This window comes from Lepidochelys kempii, chromosome 15 (genome assembly GCF_965140285.1).
Source record: "Lepidochelys kempii isolate rLepKem1 chromosome 15, rLepKem1.hap1, whole genome shotgun sequence".
In the NCBI taxonomy this organism is placed as follows: domain Eukaryota; kingdom Metazoa; phylum Chordata; order Testudines; family Cheloniidae; genus Lepidochelys; species Lepidochelys kempii.
Genome location: NC_136394.1, coordinates 2,114,172 through 2,129,990, shown reverse-complemented (window position 1 = coordinate 2,129,990; position 15,819 = coordinate 2,114,172). Strand labels below are relative to the sequence as shown.

The following is a 15,819-nucleotide window of genomic DNA, read 5'->3' as shown; positions in this document are numbered from 1 at the left end:
AAGACGCCACCATCCGATGGAAATGAGCTGTAGACAATGTCCCCTGTTGCTGGCTATCTCGGCAGCAAGGCCTGGTTCTGGCAGCTAAGATCCACTCTTTTCCCCTCTGGGCCAGGGTTGAGGCACATTTGTGACTAGCAGGGGTATACGTGTTCCATAGACAGAGGTCTCCCCACCCCATGTCAAACCAGCTCAGCAGTGACATTCTTAGAAGTAAAATCCCACTCCCAGCTCCCCTCTTATTTAAAGAAAGTCCCTCTGCATGCAGCACAAGGGAAAGGAACCAACCCCCCCCCCCCCCAAGCTCACCCTCAGTTGCTTTCCTCAGGGCTCCTCCTCTCCCAGTGTGCCAATGATGTTGCCCTGGGGACTCGCCTGTGGTCACAGCCGGGCTATGAGAGCTCACAAGCATCATGCAAGAGTCCCCCCACCCAAGCAGTGAGCTCTCCCTCCTAGCATGGGAACAAGACTGGAGGGACCCAGCCACAGCCCTTCAACCCCCCCAGTTTCAGCACAGGCTGAAAGAGGGATGTTGTCTGTATGTGTAGCCTGGTGCTGCGGGCGGGCTGGGTGGATGGGTTAGAAATGCAGACAGAGATGGGGTGTAAGGCGATAGATGGCTCTGGGTGCCCACCCAGGGGCTTCGCCCTCCCAAACTCTCCTGAGGAGGCTGCCCTTCCCCCAGAAGAGGGCATGCCGGCAGGCACACACCTGCACAGATAGGCCCCGCAGCACCGGTGAAAGGGGAGAGAAATAACCCGTTTCAGGCCTTGCCTGTGTCATTCTCGAGACCTGGCGCGTCCTCTGAGCGTCTTTCTGCTGTTGCTGCAGCAGCCGCTCCTTCCCCCGGCGGGGCCGGGCTGCGGCAGCTCCAGGTGGCTCATGGGTGATTCGAGTTTGCAAGTCATCAGCCTGCGCGGTTCCCTTGCCTAGAGGGAAACGGGCCCCGCGCAGCAGGGATGGCCCCTGCTCGCCTTCAGGGAAGTGACTCGCCTGTCCCCACTCTCTCCCCGCAAGGCTCTAGCTCGGTGGGGCTCCCGGGTTTCTTTCCAAGTGTTTGCCGGTGAGGTGGAGGCCGGAGCTTAGCTGGCTAGCGAGCCAGCCACAGAGAAGAGCGCAGGCCTGGGAAGAGCTCCCAGCAGAGCTTCAGCTCCCTGCCCCTGCTGGGGATGGGACATTGACCAGCCTCTCCTCTAGCCAACCGCAGCAAAACCCAGCGGGGTGACTCCCCGCAGCGCGCCGGGGAGGGAGCGGAGAGCGGCCGAGCCGGGGGACCTGCCGCCCTCCCATCACCTGGTCCCTTCGAGCTGTCGCCTCTCCAAGTCCCCGCCCTGCCCCGCTCACCCCAGCGCAAAGGGAATCTCGCTGGCGGCGGGGTCAGGAGCGGGGCCGTGTTCTTGGGGGGTTGCCCGCCTCATCTCGCCAGCGAGGAAAGGGAGGCGTGCGGGGGGGTCTTTCTAACTCCTGATCTTCTCTTCTCCTGGGGTTCGCCTGCTCCTTTGGGGCCACGGTGGGGAATCCCCCTGGTGGGAAGGGGTCAGGGGATCTTCTAATTCCTGATCCTTTCGGGGCTCTCGCCCCCCCCCCGCCCATACACCCGGCACTTGGCTCCTGCCTTCGCCCCCCCCCCCCCGCACTGAACGGGCGGCGCAGCCGGCGAGGGGGGGCGAGGGAGGAGGAGAGCCCCCTCCCTCCCCGGCTCGGTGTCTGTGAGGAGGCTCCGTGCGCCGGGAGCCCTATATAAGCGGCAGCTCCCCTCGCCTGCCGCAGTGCCCCGGCCCGCCTCGCCCGCACCATGCTGAGCTACAGCGTGGACGCGCTCTTCGGGGCCAGCTCGCTCCGCAAGGAGAGCGCCCGCAGCGGCGCCCGCTCGCTGGCCTCCAGCGGCTTCCACTCGCAGTCGTGGTCCCGCGGCTCCACCGCCGCCTCCCCGCTCCGGCGAGGCGCGGGCGGCTACAGCCAGCTGGGCTCGTCGGCCGAGAGCCTGGAGTCGCTGAACGGCGAGCTGCGCGCCCGCTCGGAGAAGGAGCTGCTGCAGGCGCTCAACGAGCGCTTCGCCGGCTACATCGACACGGTGCGGCAGCTGGAGCGGCGCAACCGGCAGCTGGAGGGCGAGGCGGCGGCGCTGCGGCAGCAGCAGGCCGGGCGCTCGGCGCTGGGCGAGCTGTGCGAGCGGGAGGTCGGCGAGCTGCGGGGCGCCGTGGTGCGGCTGGGCAGCGAGAAGGGGCAGCTGCAGCTGGAGCTGGAGCGGCTGGAGGAGGACATCCAGCACCTCCGGCAGCGGCTGGACCAAGAGGCCCGGCAGCGGGAGGAGGCCGAGGCGGCCGCCCGCGCCCTGCGCCGCTACACGGAGGAGTCGAGCCTGGCTAAGGGCGAGCTGGAGAAGAAGGCGCAGGCGCTGCGGGACGAGGCGCTCTTCCTCCGCCGCGGCCACGAGGAGGAGGTGAGCGACCTGCTGCTGCAGATCCAGGGCAGCCAGGCCTCGCTCGAGCTCCGCGACGCCGCCAAGCCCGACGTCACCTCGGCCCTCAAGGAGATCCGGGCCCAGCTGGAGGGGCACGCGGTGCAGAACACGCTGCAGTCCGAGGAGTGGTTCCGCGGTGAGCGCCGGGGAGGGGTCGCCCCCGTGCAGGGGGCTGGGGAGACCCGGGGCGGGGCGGGGCGGGAGACACGGTATCGGAGCAGGAGGCTGCGGAGACCCCTTGGCGCTGCGGGGCGGGGCGGGGCGGGGCGGGGGACACGGTATCGGAGCAGGAGGCTGGGGAGACCCCTTGGCGCTGCGGGCCGGGGCGGGGGTCACGGTATCGGAGGAGGAGGCTGGGGAGACCCCTTGGCGCTGCGGGGCGGGGCGGGGCGGGGGACACGGTATCGGAGCAGGAGGCTGGGGAGACCCCTTGGCGCTGCGGGGCGGGGCGGGGCGGGGGACACGGTATCGGAGCAGGAGGCTGGGGAGACCCCTTGGCGCTGCGGGGCGGGGCGGGGCGGGGGACACGGTATCGGAGCAGGAGGCTGGGGAGACCCCTTGGCGCTGCGGGGCGGGGGTCACGGTATCGGAGCAGGAGGCTGGGGAGACCCCTTGGCGCTGCGGGGCGGGGCGGGGGACACGGTATCGGAGGAGGAGGCTGGGGAGACCCCTTGGCGCTGCGGGGCGGGGGACACGGTATCGGAGCAGGAGGCTGGGGAGACCCCTTGGCGCTGCGGGGCGGGGCGGGGGTCACGGTATCGGAGCAGGAGGCTGGGGAGACCCCTTGGCGCTGCGGGGCGGGGCGGGGGACACGGTATCGGAGCAGGAGGCTGGGGAGACCCCTTGGCGCTGCGGGGCGGGGCGGGGGACACGGTATCGGAGGAGGAGGCTGCGGAGACCCCTTGGCGCTGCGGGGCGGGGCGGGGCGGGGGTCACGGTATCGGAGCAGGAGGCTGGGGAGACCCCTTGGCGCTGCGGGGCGGGGCGGGGGTCACGGTATCGGAGCAGGAGGCTGGGGAGACCCCTTGGCGCTGCGGGGCGGGGCGGGGGACACGGTATCGGAGCAGGAGGCTGGGGAGACCCCTTGGCGCTGCGGGCCGGGGCGGGGGTCACGGTATCGGAGCAGGAGGCTGGGGAGACCCCTTGGCGCTGCGGGGCGGGGCGGGGGACACGGTATCGGAGCAGGAGGCTGGGGAGACCCCTTGGCGCTGCGGGGCGGGGCGGGGGACACGGTATCGGAGCAGGAGGCTGGGGAGACCCCTTGGCGCTGCGGGCCGGGGCGGGGGTCACGGTATCGGAGGAGGAGGCTGGGGAGACCCCTTGGCGCTGCGGGGCGGGGCGGGGGACACGGTACCTCCAGCCCCCATAGCTCTCCAAGAGGGAGGAATGTGGGGCGCAGGCAGCCCCTTTGCACGGCCTGGAGGGCAGAGGGACGGGGGTTTGGGGCCAGGCAGCTTGTGGGGAGCGGCATCCCCACTGCTCTGGAGGGAAGGGGCGTTGGGGAACTCGCAGGGGGCTGGGGCGCCCCACTCCCTGCAGCAGGGCGGGGGCGGGGGTGTCGGCCCCGGAGGGATGTGCACGAGGTGGGAGCAGCGGGCGTCGCAGTCTGGGCTGAGTCAGGACTGTTCCGCCGCAAGCTCAGCCCAAGGCCAGAGCCGCCCGGAACTCCCTGGCCTGCCAGGCACTCCCGGGGGGTGCTGCAGGGGGCGGAGGCTCCTGGGGGTCAGGCCGGGACAACCCGAACTCCTGCAAGGTGAGTCAAGCTCCGTAAGGCATAACCCAGCACGGCAGCCACCGCCTCGGGACGGGCTGGGCTGGAGCTGCGCAGTCGGCCTCCTCGCACGGGCCGTGCGGACCCGGGACGCTGCCGCTGCTCTCCTGCCCCCGGATTAACCGCCACAGAGCAGCCCCGGGCGCCCGCCTAGTTCCCAGGTTGGCTCTGCGCTGGGGAGAGGGGTTAGCGCGCCCGTGTCGCTCCCCGGGCGGAGCGCTTCTCCGGGGGGCAAGGCAGGAACCGGCCCTGGAGACCAGCGGCGGCGGGCGGGGTTCCAAGGCTCCCGTACGCCCTGTGTCAGGGCGCGCTGCTGGGGGCCGGGGGGGCATCAAGGTGGCGTTGTGCCCTTGGGGGCTCCCAAAGCCAGGCCCTGGTTTGCGAGGTTGCAGCTCCCTGCCCCCGGGGCTGCCTGCGTGGGGACGTGCCCCGCTGGTTGGATCTCCCCCCCACCCCCACCCCAGGGTCTGGGGTCGCCGGAGCTCTGCCGGCTGCGGAGCCGAGCTGCGTCTCTGGCCTTCCTGGAGGGAGCTGTCCCGTCCCCATTGCAAAGCGCCCCTGGGCGGGCACGGCGCGGGATCAGCACCCGGGACAGCGCCTTCGCGCTGCGGTGCGCCTGCCGGTGACCCCGGTGCCCCGGCCCGGGTGTGCGCCCCAGTCCCTGTCTGGGCTGCGGGGCCGCGCTGCGGGAGACCAGACATCTTGGGGAGCCTCTGCCCCGGGGCTTCCCCGCCGCCATCCTCACAGCTCCGGCCGGGGCTGGGCGGGGCAGCCCGCACGCTGCCCACGGGCCGAGGAACGCAGCGCTGCCCGCCCGGGGAGAGGAGCAGCGGCAGGGCACCGGCGAGCAGCCGCTTCCCCGCTTGCAGTCCGGCTCCGCCCCCTGCCCGGGAAGGCCCGCAGCCTGCTTGGGCTCAGGAGCGAGCGGCAGACTGGCCCGACTCTCGGTGCCAACGCCCAGACAGAAGGCGCTGCAGCCCCGGACCCGGGCTCCCGAGACGGGCCCTCCAGGCTCCGCCGCAGTCAGTAAAAATCACAGCCCTTAGCAGCTGCCTCGCACTGTGCAAACCCCGGCGAGGCCCAGGCGGGGCTTGGTTACCTACAGCCTGGTCCGGAGGGTGCGCAGGGCGTTACAGCCCCGGGGCCTGCCGTCTGAGCCGCCAAAGCCAGGCGAGGGGCGGTGGGCCCGAGCAGCCCAGCGCCGCTGTCTGTCTGTCTGTCTGTCTGGTTGCCCCAGGCCCCTTCACATCGGCCTGCCTGCTTCTGCAGTGCTCTCCCGATGGCAGAGCCCTGTTACCCTGGCTCCAGCTGGCTGCCAGGGCAGGACAGGAGCCTCGCTGTGCCCTCCCAGCTCTGGGCATGGCCGTGTACCTGGGGAGAGGGGGTGTTCATGGGGGTGTGGGATTCTGTATTTTCCCTGCTACCCCACTCTGGAGCCCCTGTATCACGATCATCTTCCCACCAGATGTGGGCTGGGTGCAGCTTCCTTCAGACCCCTGCCACTTCTGGATGCCAGGAGATTGCAACAGACTAACCTGACCTCCCCCAACCCTCTTACCCAGAGTAGGAGGAGCCTTCTGCAGCCCTCCTAGCCTTTGCCAGGCAGGAGTGCCGCGGAGCAAGGGTCTCAGACTCAGGTGCCCTGTCCTGGCTGCCCATCGCCCCACTATTCAGCCTGCTAGCTCACACTGGTGGGGGTTGAACCTGCCAGTCGGAGTGCAAATCCTTTATTTTCTGATGCTATTAGGGGGAGATTGAATCTGGGCAATCTGCTAGTACAGTGACTGCCCCACTCCATTAACAAGCTTCTTGGAGGGGCCTTGTAATGAAGACGACCCGCCAGCTGCCTGGAACCGCAGCAAACTGCCCCCGAAAGCATGCTGTGTCATTGCAGCACGTCTTCTGGCCAGCCTGGGATTGCGTGTCAGCTGAGGGTGACGCGTGCTGGCTTTCCTCGCCTGCTTTGCAAAATTGTGATGCTGGGTAAGATGGAAAAGTTTCCAAGAAGAATGTTAATCAGGCTACTCCAGTTCTGAGCTCTTCAGCCCTTTGATTCCTCTCAGGAAGGTTCTCCATGGCCTTTTGGTTAATTTCAAGTACAATAGACATTTAATGTGTGAAGGAGAAGGACTGTAACTTGTGCTTTCAGGGAGATGGATTTTCTGATCAAACTGGTCTCTTCCATCTTCTGTGGCAGCTTTCTAAAGCAGTCAGCTTTGTGACAATGTTGCAAGAGAAAGGAGTGGATTGAATGTAAGGCTTACATTGGTAGGGTGACACCCCTGGGCTGGCCTGAGGGCTCCCCCCCACCCTGCTGTGTGCAGGGCTGGCCCAAGCCCTCCCTGCCTCCCACTGGCATGGGGCCAGGCTGAGGTCCCCCCCCGGGGGCCCCCCCACCACACCCCTGCATGTGGGGCTGCCCAAGCCCTTCCTGCCTCCAGCCCACGGGGGACCAGCCTGAGGTCTCCCTCCTCACTGGTGCCTGGGGCTGACCTGAGCCCCCCTGCTGCCTACCTGAGACCCCCCCCGCTTCCCTCTGCATGGGGGGCTGGTCCTCTGAACCTGCCCTCTATGTGGGGGGCTGGTGGTCCAAGCCGCCCCCTCCCGCCACCTGCCCCTGCATGGGGCCACCCGAGGCCTCTCTCATCCCCCTGCATGTGGGGTGGGCTGGCTGGCATGAGCTGCTCCTCCTAGCCCTCCCTCCAGCACAGAGCTGGCATTGCCACTTGTCCCCCTGCATGATGATCAGTTGGGAAAAGCAAACCAGACAAATGCCCAGTTTTGTCAAAATGTTAGGACGGGTGGAACAGGGCATAAAAAGAGACTGTCCTGGCCAAAATGGGGTGTATGGCCACCCGATGCACTGGAGAATTTCCTCCCATCATAGGTAAATGATTGCAGCAGATTGTCATCTTCTGACAACCTTAGCTTCTCCTAGCCTTTCAGGGACGAGGATACAGCTCTTTGCAATTAAAAGAAGCAGTGCTGGGTATGTGAACAAATGCAGAGCTGCAGGAGGTTTTTGCAGGATACCTCCTCCCTCTGAGAACCTCCGCTGGGAGGGAGGTGGGACTGAATGGCCGGCACTCTGACACTACAGTGAAGGGTGCCGTAGAACAACATAGGATTTATCTAATGAAGGAAGAGAGTCTCTCTCTTCTTTCCTCTCTCCAGTTCTCTCTTTCCATCCACCACTGCAGTGAGGCTGGACAAGTTGTCAGAAGCTGCCAAGGTGAACACAGATGCAATCCGCTCTGCTCAGGAGGAGATTTCAGAATACCGCCGGCAGCTCCAGTCCAAGGTCACCGAATTTGAAGCCCTCAAGGGGACCAAGGAATCCTTAGAGAGGCAGAGAGTGGACATAGAAGACCATCATCATGCTAATGTCTTGTCCTGTCAGGTAACATACAGCAGAGGACATCACCCAGCTGCCAGTGTCCCATGCCAGACAAGGCCTGTATAACCCTCTTCCCAGATATGCAGGGGGCGGGAAGTGGCATGGCAGCCTAGCTGTAGGAAGGTGGAATTACTTCCAGGCTTTGAGTGGAGTACACACGCACTGGGTAGAATCCAAGCCCACCCCATTCCTGGGACTCGGCTTTGTTGGTACTTCAGACACCACCAAACTGTAAACTTCAGCCTAAGCTTTCTCCCCAGGCTTGGCTGTTTCTAGGGTTGTCCCTGCAGAACATCATCTGTTCCAGTCTCTGCCTCAGAGAGAGACTCCAGACCCTCTTAGGTTTTGACCAGTCTGAACTATCCCCACAGTGACTCATCAAACTATCCCTCTGCATCCCTATACAGGGTTTAAGCAGCTGATGGTGGAATGGCTCAAGGGAGGAGCCCTGAATCACCAGCTGTGTCCTAGAATATGCCCTGCCAGTTCACTCACTAAGAATGAGAACAGGCTTGCTTTCGTGGCTTGGGGAATTTAGCACCATGCTGTGATCTACTAGGGACAGTTGCACCGCAAGTTATCACCAAAGGGGAACTGCTGCTCTTTGAGAGGTGGGGAGACTCAGTGGGATGGGATATGACTCCGGATGTTTTCCTTCGACTATCACAAGCCAAATCCAATACAGCAGCTCCTCACCACATGGGGGAGATGGGGTGGATAGTTCTTTCTAAGTTGTGGGGCCACACAGCAGCCGCAGAGGCCAAGAGAGGTAGGGGGTGGGAGGGGAGCAATTTGGGGCATGTAGGGCTGCCACAGGGAGAGGCACCTCTCCCCCAGAGCTGCTGCCTGTGGGGCGAGAGGGCTGGGGGGAGTCCTTTTTTCCTGCCGCAAACCCCAAGCCCCTCATCCCTGGCCCCGCCCCAGAGCCTGCACCCCCAGCCAGAACTCTCACCCCCCCCACAACCCTCTGCCCTACCCTGAGCCCCCTCCCTCACCCTGAATCCCTCATCTCTGGCCCCACCCCAGAGCCTTCATCCCCAGCCAGAGCCCTCACCCCCAACCTTCTGCCCCAGCCCTGAGCCCCCTCCCACACTTTGAACCCTTTGGCCCCACTCCTGCCACACATCACCTCCTTATTGGTGCACATAAGACAATTCATTCTGCATATGGATGTAAAAAATTAGAGGGAACAGTCCCTGGCGAATCTGGAGATAACTTGGCCCTAGCAAAGAGGTGATGATCTGAGTGCAGAATGAGCCCAGTGAATTGCGCATCCACTTGAAGCTAGCATTGCAGGATCTAACGGCAGTGATAGATGAGCACTGGACGCCATGGTATCCCAAGGTGCACAGTGGCAGCTCAGTCTCTGCTTTGCTTGTGGAAAGTGGAAATCTGGCACAGGGGCAGTGCAGCCTGGAAACAGCCCTAATTGTGCTTCTGCCCCAGGAAACCATCCAGCAGCTGGACAACGAGCTGAGGAACACCAAGTGGGAGATGGCAGCCCAGCTCCGCGAGTACCAGGACCTGCTGAATGTCAAGATGGCCCTGGATATAGAAATTGCTGCTTACAGGTACAGAGCCACAAGCAGGGGTAGAGGTGAGCTCATGGAGGCAGCTCTCAGCAAGTTCTTTAGAACTATCCAATGCTAAGCGTACAAAATAGACACCAGCACAGGGGACTTTTCACTAGACAATATCATCACCCCCACTGCCTTCCTTTCAGAGTCCCTAAATCATTTAACAGCCTCTCCTGGGCAGTTCTGCCAAGTCACCACCCTCATCTCGCTGAGCAGAGCTAGTATATATGATGTTTATCCGAGCTGGGAATTACACCTCCCAGCCGCAGTGCAGACAGAGACTTGGGTATGCAGATGGCCCTACCCAAGGACAGGAGGGAACCAATATCTTAAGCATCAAGCTGCTCCGGCCTCCAGGTTTTGCATGGCTCCTTGGCTTATCCCCAGCTAAAGCATGCACGTGGAGGCAAAGGGATGAAATCTTACAGCAGGCTTGTATGGACAGCAAGTTGATCTCCCCAGCCCCATTGGGGAAAATACTGTGAACAGCAAAATACACCCCCCTCCAAGGAGCCTGAAGGGTGAATGTCAAAGAGAAACCAGGACCCCAAGGGAGTCCTTAGGGCCTGATACAAAGCCCATTGTGCTTAACTGAAAGACTCCCATTGAGTTCAGTGGGCTTGGGTCAGACTCAAGTGTTCACAAAAGCAAAGTTAAGATTTACTAGTAACATTTTGAGAACTGCAAAGTGGACTCTGACTTCCTTTCTCTGTCTCTCTCACAGAAAGCTGTTGGAAGGAGAGGAATGCCGCATCGGGTTTGGACTCGGACCTTTCCCCTTCCCTGACACACCCCCTAAACCCCCCAGCATTTCCACCCACATAAAGGTGAAACGTGAGGAGAAAGTCAAAGTGATGGAGAAGTCTGATAAGGAAACCGTGATTGTGGAGAAGCAGACAGAGGAAATCCAGGTGACTGAAGAGGTAACGGAGGAAGAGGAGGCCGAGAAGAAAGAGGAAGCTGGAGAGGAGGGTGAGGAAGAAGCTGAGGCAAAGGAGGAAGAGAAGGAAGAACCTGAGGAAGTAGCGGAAGGTGAAGAAGAAAAGGCCAAGTCCCCAGAAAAGGAGGAGGCAAAGTCTCCAAAGAAGGCCAGGTCCCCAATGAAGGAGGAAGCTAAATCCCCAGAAGCCAAGTCTCCAGAGAAGCCTGCATCCCCCACCAAGGAGGAAGCCAAGTCTCCAGAGAAGCCGGCATCTCCTACCAAGGAGGAAGCCAAGTCTCCAGAGAAGCCGGCATCTCCTACCAAGGAGGAAGCCAAGTCTCCGGAGAAGCCGGCATCTCCTACCAAGGAGGAAGCCAAGTCTCCAGAGAAGCCGGCATCTCCTACCAAGGAGGAAGCCAAGTCTCCGGAGAAGCCGGCATCTCCTACCAAGGAGGAAGCCAAGTCTCCGGAGAAGCCGGCATCTCCTACCAAGGAGGAAGCCAAGTCTCCAGAGAAGCCTGCATCTCCCACCAAAGAGGAAGCCAAGTCCCCAGAAGCCAAGTCTCCAGAGAAGGCCAAGCCTCCTGTGAAGGGTGAGGCCAAGCCTCCAGAGAAAGAAATAACCCCCCAAAAGGAATTGATCAAATCACCCCAGAAAGAATCCAAGGTGCCCATAAAAGAAGAGATGCCAAAAAAGAGAGAGGAGAAAGCCCCAGCCAAACCGGAAGTGGAGGAGAAGGAAGACAGCAAGAAAGAGGAGGGGCCAAAAAAGGAAATCCCAGCCAAGGAGACTCACAAACCTGAGCCTAAGGTAGAAGAGAAGAAAGAAGAGGAGAAGCCCAAAGAAGATGACAAGGAAAAAGCTTCCAAGCCGAAGCTCCCTGCCCCCGAGGAGAAGAAAAAGGAAGTTGTAAAGCCTGAAGAGAGAGAGGTGAAGGAGAAGGAGCCAACCAAACCAGCACCAAAACCCAAAGAAGAGAAGATGGAGGAGAAAGCTGCTAAGCAGAAGCCTGAACCTAAACCTCAGGAAAAGGAAGCCAAGGCCAAGGAGCCCAGCAAACCAGCAGAGAAGGAGCCTGAGAAACAGAAGTCTGAAGAAAAGAAGGAAGAACCTAAAAAGGAGAAGGCTGAGCCCAAAATGGACCAAGAGGAGAAACCCAAAGCTGAAGCTAAACCCAAAGAAGAGTCAATGGCTGCCAAGACAGAACCCAGCAAAGACACCAAGGAGACCCCCAAGGTGGAGACACCCAAAGATGCGCCAAAAGCTAGCAAGCCCAAGGCAGAGAAAGTGGAGAAGTCCTCCAGCACAGACCCAAAAGAGGGCAAACCCACAGAGAAAGCTGCTGCTGCTGCCGAGAAGAGCGAGAAGTGAAGAGCAGAGGCTGGGACATGCGAGGAGATGGACCACCAAAGAGAACTCGGAGGCTCTCCCTGCCAGGTGGTCAGTTATATTTTTGTTTTCACAAGAGGAGCCTTTACTTAGATGGTGGGTGCCCTCCCACCTCTGAGCTGGAGCTCACGTTAGCAATATATTTATGTGAAAGAAATCAAAACCCAGTACCTGAGCCTCCACCAATGATGTTATGTTATGATAGCTTCAATAGCAGAATGTGATACATGCAGAATGCCACATTTAAACACTTGAATTATAAAAGAAACCTGCCCCTTTTCCAAATAAGTGCATTTATTTACAATATGTGCAATAGATGGACAAATGCAATAAGGAATGTACACAGTTAGAGCTCTGTTATACTGCGGAGAAGTACAGTAAGGTAGGAAACTCAGAGTTGTAAATGCCTTTTCATTTTACAAAAGGAAATTATTGAAATCCTCCTTTGTACACTGCACCGTCTGTGGTTGACTTAAAGGGAAGCAGGTTAGACACTAGTTGCAGAAACACACAAAGAAATAAGAAGTGCACTATACAAGTCCACTTTCAATTGCTTCTGTGCAATAAGAAATAAAATGCTTACAGACTAACTACTCTCTGTCTCCTATCTGCCAGTTCCTTCCAGAGGAGAACAGGACCACAGTTCATCACTGTTGAAAGGCCACTGAGCAATGGAGGGCAGGGCTCTATGCAAATGTGTGGATTGGGAGGATTTGATACAAACAGCTGGAGTTCCCATTCAATCACCCTTAGACATTGGTCCTTGTGACAGGACTTGGGCCCAGGTGCTCAAAGGAATGTAGGCTCCTAACTTCCATTGGAATCAATGGGAATTGGGCACCCAACTACCTGGGAGAATCTAGGCCTTGGTCTCTAAAGAAGGAAGTTTGGCTGTTGAATTAACAGATGGGCTAGATCTAGGCCCTTCCACAGTGCATCCAGCGCTCTTAAGCATTCACCAGTTGTATTAGCAATGGTTTCATTGCTCTGCAATGCTCCGGCAAGCCCTCCTTTAGAATTTGGGAAGCCCAACTTGCAAAGAACGTGGAGCGGAGCGAGGTAGGGGATTCAGTCTGTGCCCCAGGCCACTGGCACTGAAGGAGGTACCCCAGCAAGGAAGCCAGCTGTGCGAAGGGAGTGCCTGCAGGAGCCAACTTGGCTCCACAAACCATGGGTTCGAGGCTGCCACCCGGAGAGAGGAAACTAGCGGAAGAGGTTCAGATGAACAAACGGACAAGGCAGAACCACTGCTTGTGGGAAGGGGCAGCCCATGTGCAGGACTCGGAGCTATGGCATGTGTGTGCATAACCACAGCATGGGCAGGGGCTGCTGTGGCAGCAGGAATGTGTTCCAGCAGCAAGGAGAGAGAGGGATTTTTAATAGTGAGAGTCCTAGGGGTCTCTGGGGACTGGTTTATTACAACAGTATCAGCACAGTCCCACACTGCAATGCAGACTGGCTGCTTGGCCTGTGTTCTTCCCTGCCCAGAGGAGACATGGGAGAGCAGAACCGAGAGAGGGACCAGCAAAGGCCAGGCACGAGAGGATGTAGGACAAGCTCCGGAAATGCCCTAGTTTCCAGGCTGTGTGTGCTGGGGGGGAGAAGCCTGTGCCGTCTGCCTCACGCTGCACAGGCCAGCATGGAGCTGATCATTAGAGAAGCTGGTGCTGCCGTTCTTGCAGAGGAGGCATCAGAGAACTGGGGGCCTGGAGCGCTACGCATTATGGGGTGAAATGGAGGAGCTAGGTCCCACAGAGACACTGGGAACTCGTTGACCATCTGCAGGTCACCAGCCTCTCAGCAAGAGGGGAGTGAGTCCCCGAGGGATTAATAAGACCCTCCTTACAGGCAACCCACAGGGAGGGCCATTATCTTCTCCCCCCCCCAGGCCTGGTGGGGCCCCCTGCACAGAGCAACACTGCACATTAGCATGATCTCAAAGCACTTTCCAAAGGTTGGTCAGCACCATTAAACCCTCTTCCTCTGCGCGTTTTACACATGGGGAAACCAAGGCACAGAACAATAAAATCGCTTGCCCAAGTTCCCACGTGGCAGTGTGAGGAACAGAACCCAGGACTCCTGACTCCCAGTTCTGCCACCGTCTGTGCATCTCACAGCAGGAGTCCTTGCATGTCTCACAAACCAGCAATGAACGCTCCCGCCCCGTGCGTACAATGGCAGCAGCACAAGTGCTTTGTCATTAAATGAACGGGAGCAGGGCAGCACGGAGAGTGAGCTGGGATAACTAGAGAGGGCGGAATCCCGGAGCCATGACCTCAGCTTTCAAGGTGGCCGGCCAGCCTGGAGCGACAGCTCCACCCACCCAGACTTGGTGATGAAAACCAATTGTCATTGGAGGTGCTGGTGCTAGATGGCAGGGATCGGTGCCCGAGGTAGTCTGGTCCCTGTAGCCTCGCTTCTCTTCCCAGGGCAGCACCGTGGCCAGGGGGTGAGTGTTTCCGCACCTGCTTTTAGCAGTGGACTGAGGTGGTGCCAAGCCTTGGCAGCTCTTGATGGGTTCAGGCCACTGATCTGGAAAATCAGCGGCTTTCCCGAACCCATTCCCAAGGTTTCTAAGAGACTGTGCAAGGCTGGGGCTGGGCTTGCAGAGGAATCTCTCCCCACCAGGCTTAATTTGTAACGAGAGAGGTGCCAGGGCTCACGCAATTTTTCACATTCATAACTGATGCACCAAGCCCAGGGGTGCTGGGGCTCCGCCCTGGCAAGCCCCACACAAATTAAGCACTGCCAAAGGGGTGACATCGCCCGCTGAGCTCCCGGGGAGCAGTCAGTCATCCAGGCTCTGAGCTGCAACCGTGCTGTGCTGTAGCTCAGAAGCCCAGGAGACAGCCCCGTAGCAGACAGCTACCCCATCCCTGCCCACCAGGCTCCTCCTGCCCCCATTCTCTCGGAGGGACCCCTCTTTTCATTGTATAACCTCACTGTCTCCCAGGCCTTGCTCCTGTTCCCATGGGTACCTCCTTCAGCTCCAGGACAGGCCGCCTCTCTCATCCTCACGTAGGGCTGGAGTGCCCCGTCCTGCAGGGACACCCAGGGGAGAGCACTTGCAGGGAGGAAATCTTCATGGGGTCCTCTCAGCGGGGAGGGCTGTGGCTGGGAAGGCTGTGTTCATCAGGCCAGCTCCCCCAAGCCCATGGATCCCATAGACTCAGACCCTCCACACAGAGCATCCCCAGTGCTGCAGTGTCTAGCCCCCGTGGGCTGGAGGGAAGAGCAATGTGTGGCTGAAGGGGCAGCAAACAGCAGGGTGTGGAGAGGTCAGGTACCACACCTAGGCTCATAGAAATGGGCTGACTCCAAGCCGGGGCCTTTTGTTTCCTCCTCCCTGGTGTAGTCTGCTCATTTCCAGCCCCTGTGCCCTAAGGGGTGAAGAAATGTTCTGACAGACACAGTAAATTTTCTTCTGCCCAGTCCCCCTGGCCATTCACCCACCTTTAGCTCGTGGACAGTGGCAGGACAGGCCAAAGAAGCTTTTGTTTTGCCCCCTGGCACTCACTGTTAAGAACAGCCCTCGTGGTGGGTGATGTCTGGGACTGGCATTGTCACATCACCATGCCAACAAGATGACGTCCTCCTGTGACCACAGCATCACAACCAGAGGGGCTGTTAGCGCCCAGCATCCCAGGTAGCCCCGCCCCCAGCAGATCAGCTCCTGGCTGTCCTACATTTACCCAAGGGCGACACTTCCCTGCCGGATCAGCCCAACCTCCTGGCCAGGGCCCCAGGCTGCGAACCAGGGCTCTGGAAGCGCTGAGCACTGGCAAGTCCCATTGACTTTCCCTGCAGTCCTGGCTAATCAACAGCTCTGAGAATCAGGCTCAGGGCTCTTTCCTCCCCGACACTGCAAGGCCAGTTCAGATCTGCCTGTGCAAGAACATCAGTTGGCATCAGCTCAGGACACGTGGCCCTGGGCAGGGCTGTACCACCAAGGAGAGAAGCACAAGACCTCCCTTTTCTCCTTCCCTCCAGCATCTAGTATTAGACACTTCCTGAGATCCCTGAGAGTCGGCACCTGGGGGACAGACAAGACAGCTCCACCATGGCAACCAGAAAAGCTTCTAACAGTATGTTGGTTTTCCCCTACACCATCTAATCACTGTAGTACGGGAGTGCCTCCCACACATGAATGCATTTATCCTCACCACCCACCTCTGAGGTAGGTCAGGACTGTTATCCTCACTGATGGGAAACTGAGGCACGGAGGGGTCAAGGTCACACAGTCTGTAGCACAGCAGAGAACTGAAGCTAGATCTTCTGTGGCCCAGTCCCTTCCTACT

General features: G+C 60.0%; 1 protein-coding gene across 1 annotated transcript; it reads left to right on the top strand.

Annotated features, from left to right (window-relative positions):
- The first annotated feature begins 1,693 nt into the window (after nucleotides 1–1,693).
- On the top strand, nucleotides 1,694–12,111 carry NEFH (neurofilament heavy chain). The gene is made up of 4 exons (XM_073312818.2): nucleotides 1,694–2,600; nucleotides 7,436–7,635; nucleotides 9,079–9,203; nucleotides 9,934–12,111. Exons 1-4 carry the CDS (start codon nucleotides 1,796–1,798, stop codon nucleotides 11,501–11,503), a joined length of 2,700 nt encoding a protein of 899 aa, XP_073168919.1. The 5' UTR covers nucleotides 1,694–1,795; the 3' UTR covers nucleotides 11,504–12,111.
- The last annotated feature ends 3,708 nt before the right edge of the window (nucleotides 12,112–15,819 follow it).